The sequence below is a fragment of the Mytilus edulis genome, chromosome 13 (genome assembly GCF_963676685.1).
Source record: "Mytilus edulis chromosome 13, xbMytEdul2.2, whole genome shotgun sequence".
NCBI lineage: Eukaryota > Metazoa > Mollusca > Bivalvia > Mytilida > Mytilidae > Mytilus > Mytilus edulis.
Genome location: NC_092356.1, coordinates 9,394,666 through 9,410,240, shown reverse-complemented (window position 1 = coordinate 9,410,240; position 15,575 = coordinate 9,394,666). Strand labels below are relative to the sequence as shown.

Genomic DNA, 15,575 nt, shown 5'->3' with positions numbered 1-15,575 from the left:
AACGCTGTTAACTATATGTGACTAGCCATTTCCAGTCTTAGGAGGGTACATTGTCTAAAATTTGATTTTTGTATATTTGTCTAAAATTTGATTTTTGTATATTTATCTAAAATATTCCGAAACAAAACTCTCTGTCATGTTATTATGACATATTTGTTGTAATAGCAATGAAACGAGACATTTCGAATACCGGTATGAAAATGAGACTGTTCTATGACGAGTTTTACTTATCGAAGGCACTAATTTATAAAACACAAAATTATTGTATTTATTGGCTCTTAGTGATGTTTAATAGCGTATTTGAATAAATTTTAAAAGACTTAGATTTACTACAATGCAAACAATTCTTATCTCTATTTTAGAACATGTAATTTAAACTTGTTGAAATAAAATTAGTTTAAAATTTGTCAAAGGAAGCTTTAAGAATTCCTTTTTTTAATTTAAATTTATTATGCATGTCTCTATACATAGTATGCGACACGTAACAGTTTAGAAGTAGGTGTTCTCTAATATGCATTTGATACGGTGCATTTATTATGGATATATTTCAGACTTCATTTATGAAAGGAAATCTATAGAGCAGAAATTTGATTTTTTTTTTTTTTTTGTATCAATTTAAAATGTAGATTCAAATATTTTTCACTTTAAACGATAAAGTAAAACTTCTTCAAAACTTATGTATGATGTATAGTTCGGCGTCTGCAAAAGAGAAGCAAAGGCAAGTGTTTATCTCTTCTTCACAAATACGTATTTCATTGAATCTCGATATTTATCATGTTTATAATTTTTCTAACAATGACGTTCTACCTCCATAAGCCTGCAAATGTCTTAAGGGTGATTGTATTGTTTGGTTTCTGTCTCTTTGGCATTTTCCACACAACTCATTCTTCTATATATAATGATACATACTGAACACTTAATGTTGAATTAAGTTTTATTGTATAAATAAACTAGGTTTACATTATACAAAACATAACATTAGATTTGAAAACAAAATGGTGTTACCCAAACTTCAAGTGAATTTATTTCTCAACATGCAGATTTCTTTTAAATGTCCTTCAATCTTTACATAATAAAGTCCTTCAATTTTTATATTCCCCTATAATTTGCAGATATCATTGTTTTGAAATTAAGAATTTATTGTATTAAAGTGTTCATACAAATAATTTTTTTTTTTAATGTGAAAACAAAAGTATTTTTTTTCTTTCATTTTCTTAAAAATTGAAAGTTTCCAGTTGACACAAAAATGAGTTAAATAACATTCTTAACTTTCTTGCTATGTCTCCATTCTAAACTAAAAGAAAAAAAATCAACTGTACACACATTAATTGTTATTATGTATATATATAACTCACAGCATAGAATATTAGACATATAAATACAAAATATATGGTTCGAATAATGTTACTGTTATTTGTACAATTTCAATAAAATAACTTGAAAACTAGTTTGAACAGCATCGGGTAAACACACCAAATTTATCAATTCTGATAAATGCCTTTGCTAAAACAGACAATGGCTGTCTATGTTTGATCCATCGTCTAAAGATTTCTCTTGTTTGTTCCATCAATCTTGTTTTATGCTGGAAAGCAATGTCCTGCAATTCTGCACCCTTTAATCCCAGTTCTAATCCAAGCTGCATGTTGTCATTTCCAATACTGTTTGACAAGTTTTCTAATATTGATTCATCTGGAATGTTTGTCAATGCTTCTGCTTTCTGTATACCTACATGTAATAAAATAACCATCAAATGCATTGAATGTATAAGTAAAATACAAAATCATACCATTTTTAGCTCACCTGGCCTGAAAGGCTAAGTGAACTTTTCTCATCAATTGGCGTCCATCACGGTCCGTCGTCATCCGTCATCGTCCATTAACTTTTACAAAAATCTTCTCCTCTGAAATTGCTGGGCCAAATTTAACAAAGCCACAATATGTATTAGGGTATCTAGTTTAAAAATGTGTCTGACGATTCTGCATTCCAACCGCCATTGCCCCCATGGCTAAAGATAGAACATAGGGGTAAAATGCAGTTTTTTGCTTATATATCTGAAACTAAAGCATAAAGAATAAATTTGAAAAAGGTGTTAAATGTTTATCAGGTTTAGATCTATCTGACCTGAAATTTTCAGACAAAACAGACAACCAGTTGTTGGGTTGCTCTCCCTGAATTAGTCGTTTTAAGGAAATTTTGCAGTTTTTTGTTATTATCTCGAAGATTATCATAGATAGAGATAAATGTAAGCAGCAATAATATTCAGCAAAGTAAGATCTACAAATAAGTAAACATGCCCAGATGACTTCTTATACCTGCGTTATTACTCTTAAATGACATTTTTCTGTTGTTTTGCACATCATTTTGAATACAATTACAGATATTTAGAAACTTAAATACACAAAAATGATCGGTTCAACAAGATCTCCAAATGATTCAAACATGGCAGAAATCATCAGTCGACTTTTTATTGAGGTATTGCCCTTTTATGACGATTTCTTCCAATTTATGCTGTTTTAGGCTGATATCTTAAAAGTATAATAGGTAGAAAGAAAATAACAGGAATACATGATCAGCAAAACTATTTAACTTTAAAAACTAAAAATGATAAATGGATTGAAGGAGATAAAATCAAACGATAGATTAAATTTTGATCCACACAGATTCCTTTAGAAATATTATTGTTGCATTGTTTCACGCATCAATTGTAAAAAATAATATCAAGTGAGCAACACTGGCTGCTAGGCGCCTCTAGTTTCAATTAAACTAGAGGCTCTAAAGAGCCCGTGTCGCTCATCTTGGTCTTTGTGCATATTAAGCAAAGGACACCCATGGATTCATGATCAAATTGTGTTTTAGTGATGTTGATGTGTTTGTAGATGTTTTACTGAAATTCTTAATGCGAACAATTATCTATCTATAATGTACTTGGCCCAGTAGTTACCGGAGGTAATATCCTTAAAAATTTACAAAAATTTACAAAATTTATGAAATTGTTAAAATTGTTTATCAAGGGCAATAGCTCCTTAAAGGTCAATTGACCAGTTTGGTTATATTTACGTTTTTGTAGGCCTTACTTTGCTGTACATTATTGCTGTTTATCTCTATCTATAATAATATTCAAGATAATAACCAAAAGCTGCAAAATTTTCATAAAAGTACTAATTCAGGAGTAGCAACCAATACAAGGCACAAATATCGGGTACTAGCACCATTAAGTCATGCTAAATTACTGAAATCTTCACTTTTCTATCATTTCAGTTAAATTTTAGACGGTTTTCGTGTAAAACAAAAGTGGCCGCATTCGTGTTCATCCTCAATATTGAAATGTAAGTTGTATTTGATGATAATTCATAACATATATAAAGGTTGAGGATGAACACGGATGCGACCACTTTCATTTTTGACAAAAACCATCTAAAAAGTGACATTTTTCGGCATAATTTGTAGATTTTTCAAATTTGAGCTTGAATCAGATCGTTTTTAATGACTAAATCAGTTAAAATCTTTCACATAAACTAATTGATTCCAATGAAATAGACACTTAAGTGTTTAAAAAGTGTTCAAAATCTTATGTCAGATGAACCTGAAATTTGAGGCCAAAATCGGTCCTTACCGAACCTACTCCTTTGTCTCTGTAGTTTCAGAGGAGAATATTTATGTAAAAGATTATAAAAAAATACGAAAAATTTATTAAAATGTACTATAAAGGACAATAACTCCTTAAGGGGTCCACTGATCCTTTTGGTCATGACCAACTTATTTGTAGATGGTACTTTACTGAACATTTTTGTTGTGTACAGTTTATCTCTTTCTATAATAATATTCAAGATAATAACCAAAAACGGCAAGATTTCCTTAAAATTACTAATTCAGAGACAGCAACCCTACAACGAATTGTCCCATTCATCTAAAAATTTCAGGGCAGATAGAATTGACCTGATAAACAATTTTATCCGATGTTAGATTTACTCTAAATACTGTTTCAGAGATATAAGCCAAAATCTACATTTAACACCTTTGACCTTTTTTAGCCCTGGCGGCCATTTTGGTTGATTGGTTGGGTCAGCGGACACATTTTTTAAACTAGATACCCCAAGGATGATTGTGGCCAAGTTCGGTTAAATTTGGCCCAGTGGTTTCAGAGGAGAAGATTTTTGTAAAAGTTTACGGACGACAAACGACGGACACCAAATGATGAGAAAAAGCTCTCTTGGCCCATTGGGCCAGGTGAACTTACAAAGGAATGAATTCCTATTCTTTATTCACGAAATGAAGCATTTTGAAAGAGATACGTTCATCATATTTGTTCAGTGAACTCTTGAATCCAACAGATACTCTTAAACTGGAATGAAAAAAACACATTTAGAAACGTATACTTACTGCAAGAAGGTATCTCCACTTCTCTGAAGACCTGAAATATTAAATTAATAGGTTAAGTATCATTTTCATGCAATACCTACTTCCAGTCGTGTTCCCCATAACATTCCGTAATATCGTTAGCAATGTATTTGGCAAACATATGTTTATCATATTTGTTCACCAGATTCTTCAATTGACTATTTTTTTTATTTAGAAAGGAAAAATTCTTCAACTACTGGTTCATCTGTCTCAACTTAAATCGCATTAACATTATATTGGGGACAATTGATAATTAAAAAATTGACCCTATAAAGAATTGTCCAATGTTTATTATTTTCTGGAAAAAAAAGAAGCTTTTTCTAAAATTTTGAAACGTTAACGAAAATAAAAATGATGAAAACAAAATAAAATTATTAGCAAAGTTATAAAAACATATCATATCATTCTATATATAACAATCCAAGTTTTGTCTAAGAAAAAAGTACATTAACAAAAACTCTTTCCTTCATTTTTTGTATTAGATAAACACCACATTCCATCGCGAAACGAATTGGCATACATCCATTCGTATAAATGTAGTGGGACGTTTTGAATTAATGATTATTCATACATTAAAATATTACTTTTGTTTCTAGTCGCTAGCAAATATATATTTAGTTTATTCAAAATTTATATACTTTGCACATCGTTAGAACGTTACCCAATGGTTGACTTTTTAGATATAGAATTATGGACATGATAACATTTCACCAAATGTGTGTCTTTTATTTAAAAAAACTCATCTTATATACCAGGACTAAATTTTATATATACGCCAGACGCGCGTTTCGTCTACAAAAGACTCATCAGTGACGCTCGAATCCAAAAAAGTTTAAAAAGCCAAATAAAGTACGAAGTTGAAAAGCATTGAGATCCAAAATTCCTAAACACAGCTAAGGTAATCTATGCCTGAGGTAGAAAGCCTTGGTATTTAAAAAAAATCAAAATTTTGTTAACAGTTAATTTATAGATATAACAATATCAATGATAATTCATGTCAGCACAAATAGTGCTGAATACTGGGCTTGTGATACCTTCGGGGAAATAAATCTCCACCAGCAGTGGCATCGACCCAGTGGTTGTAAATAAACTCATCATAGATACCAGGACTAAATTTTATATCTACGCCAGACGCGCGTATAAAGTATTATCCAGTAGCTGATTCTGAGGACAAGAGATGAGATCTAGGAACGTCAACATTTCATGCTACATACCAATATTTTGAAAAGGGAAACTCTATTAGAGGAAAGACGATAAAACCTGACAAAATCAAACGTAATATCAATATATCAACCAACAAAACGAGTGGAAAATAACTGTCATATTCCTGACTTGGTACAATCATTGTTTGAAGAAAATAATGGATTAAACAAGATAATCTTTGCCTTTTTTATAATATTTTCCTACACAACTCCAACGATAAAGATTGATTAAAACTTTTAAAGGATACTGCTTCATATGCTTGTTGTTGTTGAAATATCCAAATGTGTTAGGTGTAACTCTTTTGATTTCAAGTTACACATTACAAGTTCAAGTTGAGCCATAAATTTGGAAGATAGAAGTTTCATTCTGGCAAGATATAGTTTCACTTATTAAGGTATTAATAATGAACAAAACAACACCATAACAAATTCATTGAAATGCGTTTAAATTGACTTACTTCACATAATTTGTGGAAATCTTGATTTACTTCAGTTAAAGCATATTTCAAGGCACCAAATGTCGCCTTTTCTGCTTTCTGTTTCCATTCCCACAATGCAAAAATCTTGAGGTCTATTGAGCATGGGTAATTATGTTCTATGTCCTCCCATTTATCCATTGGCATACCAAGATGAACAAATAGCTCCTTAACTACTTCTAATTTCAAACCCGCAACAAGTCGTCCAATTTGTTGGTCTGTAGGACACTGTTCCATTTCCAACTCTCCCAAACCTGAAAAAAGGTATTTAATTAAGCTAAGTTCAAAATAACAAAATTTCACTGCACGAATGCACCCAGTATATCAAATGCACATACTTAATTTCTCATTAATCACGAGCTGATTATAACACTGGTTAGAGTGCATGGGTTTCACATAATTTTGTTTTCAAATATAATACAAGGAAAAAGCGAACCAGTCAAGTAGAGGAAACATTGTTTCAATAATGAGATTTTGTTATTATTAATATCTAAATATAGTGAGCCAAGGCTTTACCCTTATATGCATTTACTACACAATGCATTAATCAAAAGTGTTTATGTTGAGAAGCATTTTTATTTACTGCTTCTCTTCTAACCACGCGGAATTTCGGAGTAAGATCGAAGAATGGTCGACTCGAGTCTGAATAATGGTCTGGTGAGGGTAACATGTCTTTCTTCGTACTCTAATCTTTGGAATTAGTACCTTCAAAATTAGGCACAGCGTGACGGTCTTGTATAATATGGTTCATACTCATAAACATGTTTTTGTCCTGATATGCATGTAGTACCATTTACCTTTGAACCTAAATCACTAATGCACTCATCAGCTCATGTAGATGTTTATTATTTTGGCTTGGTAAGATTTCTTGTAATGAAGTTTCGTAAATTTTTAAAAAACGTCAGTTTATGGCATCTTCTGTTTTATAAGTGTAGGAATAGATATCATACTTAAGATTCTCACAAGGAAATAATAATTCTGCAATAAGAGTTTATTTATTGAAAATATGATGTATATTACATTCGATAATTAGTACTGCTATATTATTCAAAGTCTTACCTGGGCACGCCTTTGAACAAACCAATCCACAATTCTGAAAAATACAATAACTCCATCATTGTTTTATTTTGTTAAGACGACTACTAATCCATTCAATTTTTTGATTATCTTGAAAAGGTATATGTCTTAATAAGATTAGACACATAAACTGTTTCAAAATGTAAAATAGTTTTTTTTAACAATTTGCAATTGATTGTAACATATTCCACTACATGAAAGCAATTTCAATTCAAGATGTATATTGAACGGGCTTGAAAAGTGGAACTTCCACTTATATAATAGCCATGTTTAGTTAAAATGTTACTTGTATGAAAAAAATTCAGGGATAGAAAAAAATTATAAAATGTATGTAGAAACTTTTTGTGTTGTTTATAATTGTTTTGGATATGAATATAAATAAACTCGCCGTAAATAGCATTAAAAATATCAAAATATTACAAATGGTTTGGTCAAGAATTTTTAGGATTAAACTTATCTTTTTATATGTAAACTCGAGTGATTATCCACCAAACTGAATATTAAGTCCGAAGTTTGTGATTCAGTGCCCCAGTGTACACATTGATAACCTCTAGAAAAATGGGTGTTACTCCTTATCATAAAACAATACTTAACATTTGCTAAATCAATGTACCTCATTTGCAAAATGTAATCCCTTTTCAGCAAACCATAGTCTAAGATCACTGGTATCATGTTGCTTCTTGTGTTGTGGACATTTCCAACGGTAGTTTTGATTCTCTGTTGATTGGTTATGTTGGAAGAAGCATAAACCAGAAGTACATTTGACACCAAACTCTATGGTATATGGAATGATTCGCTGTTGTTCTTTCGTTCTTTTCTCATGAATCACACATGAAAACTCTGGTATGGTCTTCATACTGGATGACTCTGATTTAGGTGAAGCATTGCTATTTGTTGCCGACCAATAGAATTTAGATATTTCTATGATAGATCTTGTCAAGCACTCCTGTACAGTAGAAGCAACAGTTGCAATAATACTTTTCTTGTTTGTCTTGTGAACAAGTTCAAGAACCAGCCTTTTCCCGTCTGCATATACTAACAATTCATGGCATTTGTCAACAACAACGATGGCGCTATCAGTGAACATATATTTGATTTTCCACATGGACATAAAGCTACCAAGAAATCGGTACATGAAAGCAGGCGGTATGACTTCTTCGTTGAAAGCATAAGCTAAGTAGATACTAGAATCTACTTTGATATTTGGCCTTTTAGCTGGCTGTTTGATCATGCAAGGCACTAAATAAAATATCTCATTTTCAGGTACTTGAATCTCGGATAAGAAACTGGATCTAGGTTCGATAAGAATGTCAAGGTGTATCAGCATTTTAATCATATAATCTTTATAGCCTTCCAAAGAGCGATATTCTTCTTGCTCCCATAGCTTTAATAGGTCGGTTTTGGTTAGAATTCCTTTGTCTCGTAAAGAAACATATATTTTTCTGATATCTTCTGTTTTGGGCCAGAACTCTTCTTCTGTTACAACAGATCGTAAGACTTCAACTAAGTAGGTTGGATCAATGACAGCAAATTTGTTCAATGGTCCTTCATTGAAATAGATATATTTTCCAAGCGCGTGCTGTATCTTCAAAAAGGTAGTGAGTTGCGATTGTGTCATAACCATCATCTCGTTCGCAGCATTTATTTCTTCAATTTCCTTTACTGCCATAACTTTTTTGCCTTCTTTGGATCTCTCCATTAGCTGGAGATCTAAGGGAACACACACGGTTGGCATTAACTCTCCCCATCTTGGATGCGAAAATGCAACTTCAACTATTGACTTGCGCAACTGATCTATTTCCGGGTCATCTTTGTCTCTGGCATTGACAAAGAACAATGGATTGATCTGAAGATGATTTTTTCCAGTATGATGTTTAAATAATTCCTCTATGGAAGCAGTAAGTTTCGTCTTATGTTTAATGACCTTAGCCTGTCAAATATGAGGTAATGTAAGTTAATTTTGTATGCTTGATTATTACACTATCTTACTAACGTCAAATCAGCATCACGATAGTCATATTAGAGCATACAGATAATCTATATTAAAATAAGCATGTTTCCTTTTATTGACAACGAAGAAATGCTTTCAATCTATGACCATTTATAAAACCTATAAATAAATTTGATTACTTTTATTTTCGTTCTGAAAACATAACATATGCATGATATTATATTCTGTTTGATTTACTGAAAATCATTTTCAATTGGAAATAGATAAATTAATTGTAACAAGATTACTTACTGTAAATTCAAATATTATAGCGTGCATTTATTATTGCAAATATTGTCATTTTAGACTAAAATGTGATTTTAATTTCGAATATTGAGAGAAATCCTGTTTATTTCATATAAAATAAACAGCTGCGCCATGAGCGTAGGATACGCCCGTCGTCTTGTGGGGAAGTTTTATGCAGTAATCATAAATAGTTTTTGAGAAAGTTTTAAGCAATAACCATATATTGTTTTTGAGATACGATGGGACATGTGAAACCCCACTTTTTTTTTTACAAAAAAGTAAATATCACTAAAATAAAATTTTGAATCAAAAACAAAAAGTATACATATCTTTAGATTAATATAACAAAGAAGTGTGTAAAGTTTTAAGCAATCATCATAAATTGTTTTTGAGATAATGCGCGACATGTAAAAAAACACTCCCCCTTTTTTTTTTTTTACAAAATACTCAATAACTCAAAAATTGAATTTTGAATCATCTCCAAAAAGTATACAGATCTTACAATTAATGTAACAAAGAAGTGTGTAAAGTTTTAAGCAATAATTATAAATCGTTCTTGAGATACAGCGCGACATGTAAAAAAATCCTCTCCCTTTTTTTACAAAATACTCAATAACTCAAAAATGAAATTTTGAATCATCACCAAAAAGTATACAGATCTTAAGATTAATATAACTAAGAAGTGTGTAAAGTTTTAAGCAATAATTAAAAATCGCTTTTGAGATACGGTGCGACACGTAAAAAAACCCACTCTTGTTATAGTTACAAAGTGCTGTAACTTAAAAAGTTTCAATCTTAATCCACCAAAAAGTATACAGATCATTTGACCATCATAAGAAACAACCATATTAAGTTTCATGAAATTTGGATAAGTCGTTCTCAAGTTACAGACGGACAGACGGAAAGCCAGCCAGCCAGCCAGACAGACGGACAGACAGACAGACGGACGGACACCGGACATTTGCATACCATAATACGTTCCGTCCAAATTTTGACGGGCGTATAAAAAATCAAAATGCGAGTTAACATTATTACGATTATAACCCTGTCTCATTTTTCGCAATAATAAAATCATCACAATAATTTCTGAATTTAAAGTACTTGAGAGTGGCAAATTTATACACTCACCTTACTGATCAAATCTTTATGAGTTGCAGCAAAAAGAATTTTAGGAAACCCTGCTTTTGATGTTTTACAGTATGTGAGTATGGAATTCACCCAATGCATCAAATACACTGAAACAAATTAAGGATCAGACTAGAGGCGTTATTTTCAATTTCATAACACAAATAAAATGGAAACGAAAAAAACTCAACACACAAAAAAAATAAATGACCAGGGTTCAAATGAAGTGGTTTGAACCTTCAAATTTCACACTTGTTTATCAATTTAAGATTTGAATGAAAAAAGAAATAAAAGAGATTTTTGTAAATCAGGATAGAAAAATTGTCACTTAGATCGGATATAAATTGAGTTTTACAAATTTTAAAAATATATTTTTATAATGATACTTCTCATCAGCTTATTAATTACGGATTAAAAAGAGTCCCTTCTATAGTAAAATGATGGGTTAGCTTACATACCGATTTAAAAAAAAATGTTTTTAAACATGGGAAAAGATATGCTGCTTCCCGGTTTCAGCAATGTCCCGTGTAATATGATTGGGTTCCTGATGTTGTTTCCAAAATATATGGTGTCTAGGTAATTTTTTCATAAAATAAACGAAAAAATGACTTACATAAGATCACTTTCAGTTGAACTTTATAAATATCATATTTTTCTTAAAATAATGCAAAAGAACCCCAAGGGCATAATCATGTAGAAGTTAAAAACAAATTATTCATTAATTTTAGTATCACAATTATATTAACACCTATATAATTATATGAAATAAGTTTGGACTATATGCTATAATGTCCGACAGCCATATTTAATTTCATTTAACAAATATATCTGTTCATTAATAAAAGTTTGAATTGAATAGCAGTTACAATCAACGATTAAAATCTACAAAACCAAATCGACCTGTAACCTTAACCTGAACTTGAAAGTTACAACTTAAGGATCTTAAATGAAAAGACCGAAAGTCGTTCATGTATATGGTTAAAACAGATTTTAAATGTTCACTTCTATATGAATCACCAGAGCACTTCGACTCAAATGTATTGGTATTGTGTCATGTCGTCACTTACAATAAGACAAAAAACTTAAGTCGACAATTTTTCGAGTTTCTAAATAATAGACATAACAATCAAAGTTCCAAATTAAGAATATTACATTAATTGACCATTGACCACGACGACCTCAATTTTCCTTTAGGTAAAAAGGACCCTAAATCATAATTACAAAATTCTATAACTAATATGGTACACTAACATATAATGTCAATTACAGAAAGGGAAATAACTAAAAAGTTCTATATGAATTACTCAGTCAAAAGTTTCTGAGGGATCCATAGGAATTACCGTGCAACTAAGAAAGTAGCGACATACGTTATGGTTAAATTATTCTTACAAAGAAAAGAGTACATATGTCAAATGTTTTATTGCCATCTTGCAAAACCATTACTCAACGCTACAACAAAACTTTGGCCGATGAAATACATAAAAACAAACGGTATAAGGTTTTCCACAGAACGGTGGATAGACCTCAATAATGTGACAATCACGTAAACATATATCTAATATACTCACTACCACAGAAAATATTCAATTTGATGGGACCATACATTTATGTTTTGGGTTAAAATAAATAGAAGAAGATAGAGGTCATCAGATATATTGGTTATTCCACTGTCAGAAAATAATGTTCAACGTTATTATAACAAACTTTGTATTACCTGAAATTCCATTACGGACGAGAGAACGTCAATATTGGATAATTCTTTTAAAAAAAGTACGAAAAAGTTATTTCCCTAAAACCATTTAATGTTACCTGCCGTGGTTCTCTTTCCGTATTGGCCTGGAAGATATGACATATCTGATATTTCCTTGTTGATATCTTTGCTTCCATTAAATATGATGATAAAAATGCCTCGGCTGGATATAAATAATTGATGGGTCATGTAGTATATTTTTTGCCCCCCGAAATCCCATAAATCTATTGGTACCAGTTTCATCTTGTATTGGCCACTCTTGCATGCCGTTAAAATTAATTGAATAACTTCATCATTTGTCGGTGTTTTTTCCCCGGATATTTCTTGTTGTTTTTCGTGCATTTGTCTAGATGGAAGGGGAGGTATTTCAGATGGCCGGTCAAGCTCACTCTGATCTTTGTTGATGCTTTTTGATGAGATTGGCCCGATACTAGAAGATATCTTGTTCTTGCTATCTTCTACTTCTGTTTCCGAAACAAAGTTTTGCTGAAGGTCATTTGGTTGGTCTTCTGTTTCCTCTAAAGCAATATAAACTAGTACTATACAGCTATGAACTGGTATTGTTATTAATCTTGTCGATGCTTATATTAAACAACATACACATTCGTTCTTTTTATAGAATATTTATTAACGTCATTTAAATTCATATGATGTGATATTTTATTCTGTGGCAACCCGATTTAGCAACAAGTTATAACGGGATTAGTAACTTCGAGAACTCTGAGATCGATATTTTTTTCATTTTTGTCATTTGTTCTTTTTGTGCTGATGTTCCAATTAATATTTACAGTTTGGCCTTATCATACACCACTGTTCAAGATTAAGGACTGAGGGAGCATTCGCAATCATGTTGTACCCCATCACATTTCATATGTGCCTTTCCCAATCCAGAAAGTGTTTAACACTGATCACCAGTCATTCAGCTTTCATGTGATACCAGATTAATCAAATTATTCTAAATTTTAAAAAATAAATAAATTGGAAACAAGCAGTTTAATAATTTCATGCGTTCAGTGAAAGTAACACCTATGCATAGGAACTATTCTGTTTTAAATATGTACAGTTTTGGGGTAGGTTCTTTTAGACTGGTTTCAAATTAGTGATCTCACACATAAACATAAGTTTCTGTATAGCAAGACATCACCTGAATGAATTAGTATACGAGTTGTATATAATAATAAATTTCATGTTAAAAGAGGACATAATCCCTGTTGCCTTCCTTAAATGTTATCAGTAATACAAAATAATCTATTTAATTTTATTACAAAGGATTAATATGCTAAAATGATGATTTTTGCTTCTAGCAGTTTATAATATTGTACGAGCTTGCATTTGGAAGTAAAATATGTATAAAAACGACCCATTTTAAATACAAAATCCTATATTTTTATAGAATATGATATGTAATACGGTGAACAATTTTAAAAGCGAGCGTCAAATTGTGATAATTCAGTATTTTGTTTTAGTCAATGACATGTTGTTTGGCTAGAAGTAACTTTCGGCTTATGATTTAGAATGACAAACACGTGTTTCGTCTTTATAGATGCATCAATGGCGCTATAATAAAAAGAAAAATAGAAGACCAAATACAGAGTTGAGGAGCATTGAAAGCAAAAATCACAAAACGTGCTGTCAAGTATGTTTAAGGCGATCCATGACTTAGTTTAGAAAATCGAAAACTTTCAAATATAAGTGACATGATTTGATGCTGGTGTGATCTAATGTCAGCTATAATAAAGTTACGCATAGAATTATTGATTGAATAATAATTATCAAGAGCAATGATCTATTTGAAAAACAATACATTAAGTGACATTATATATCTTTTTGACTATGACGAGAAAAAGTATACTACCTGCTGCAAACATGTTTTTTCTTTCAGCATATGCTTGCTCGTTAACATCTTTATGCCGTTTGTCATCTTCCTTAGGATCACCCATATCCCCAAAACTCACAATCATGCTTTGCACAGCTGCATTTAGTGTTGTGCCTTAAAATTCAATAGATAATTAATCAATTCCAACAAAACATCTCATTCTACCTTAAAGACAACCCTTCGAAAGTAAAATCACAAAAATACCGAACTCTGTGGAATATTCAAAACGGAGAGTCCCTTATCAAGTGGCAAAATCAAAAGCTCGAACAAATCAAACGAGTGGATAACAACTGTCATATTCCTGACTTGGTACAGGCATTTCTTATTCTAGAAAATGGTGGATTAAACCTGGTTTTATAGCTAGCTAAACTTCTTACTTGTATGATAAATAATGACAGTCGCATAAAATTCAATTATATTGACAACAATGTTGGTAAAAAACAAACAGACATAATAGGTTAATATATCTGAAACAATACACAATAGTGGAGTGACCAAGCCGACGATTTTTCACCTGTAACGGACTACCCTATATGCAGGCTATTTTTTTTCTTTTAGAGAAATGTTAAACCTTTTTATTTTGCCTGGTCGTAGAATTTAAAAAATAAATTTGGTTACTCTTAGTATTTATTATATTCCGGTTACAAGAGGCAAATATTTCACTGAGAAACTTAATTAAATGGTTCAAATGAGTACTCATAGGTAAGTTCATACTTTTCTGTTGAGATTGTATGAGCAGGAATTTTGACATCAGAAGCTTACTTAAAATCCTCCGAAAAAAAAGTAAAATCACAATTATATAGAACTCCGGGGAAATTCAAAACGGAAATTCCCGTGTAAGTGATTGTATCCAATTAAAAAAGGAGGTGGGAAAATTCATAATGGAAAATTCAAATCGGAAAGTCCCTAATCAAATGGCAAAATCCAAAACTCAAACACATCAAACAAATAGATAACAACTGTCATACTCCTGACTTGGTATTGTTGGAATTGTTGGATTGAACCTGGTTTTATTGCTTTCTTAACCTCTCACTTGTATGACAGTCGCATTACAATCCATTATAATGACAACGATGCGTGAATAAAAAAACAGACAAATTAGGTAAAAATGTCAAAAATAAAAGTACAGCAAAAACACTAAAAACAAACAAATATGTAACACAGAAGCACCAAATGGTATATATATGGTAGCGACACTAGGTGAAATTAGGCATAAAGATTAAATCCTCGGCAATATGCTAACGCCTATATGCATACAGTTATTGCATGAAATTTTCAGGCATTAAGCTTATTTCCTGAAATCTGATGATGATTATTCAGCCTATTGCCGAATATGATTTTAAGTGAATTCTAATTCTAGATATAAGTAGTTTCGTAATTATATTCCTATTGCATATTAATAAACCTTTATTTAACAGATCTTCAAATTTTAGTA

General features: G+C 31.2%; 1 protein-coding gene across 1 annotated transcript in view; it reads right to left on the bottom strand.

Annotated features, from left to right (window-relative positions):
- Positions 1–840: 840 nt before the first annotated feature.
- Positions 841–15,575, bottom strand: part of LOC139500088 (uncharacterized) — a 66,777-nt gene continuing 52,042 nt past the window's right edge. The window contains exons 9-16 of the mRNA XM_071288827.1: positions 14,120–14,254; positions 12,324–12,782; positions 10,518–10,624; positions 7,767–9,083; positions 7,136–7,169; positions 6,059–6,330; positions 4,381–4,411; positions 841–1,725 (exon numbers count right to left, since the gene is read on the bottom strand). Of these exons, the coding sequence (XP_071144928.1) occupies positions 1,445–1,725; positions 4,381–4,411; positions 6,059–6,330; positions 7,136–7,169; positions 7,767–9,083; positions 10,518–10,624; positions 12,324–12,782; positions 14,120–14,254 (2,636 nt within the window). The 3' untranslated portion in view covers positions 841–1,444. The remainder of the gene's footprint in view (positions 1,726–4,380; positions 4,412–6,058; positions 6,331–7,135; positions 7,170–7,766; positions 9,084–10,517; positions 10,625–12,323; positions 12,783–14,119; positions 14,255–15,575) is intronic.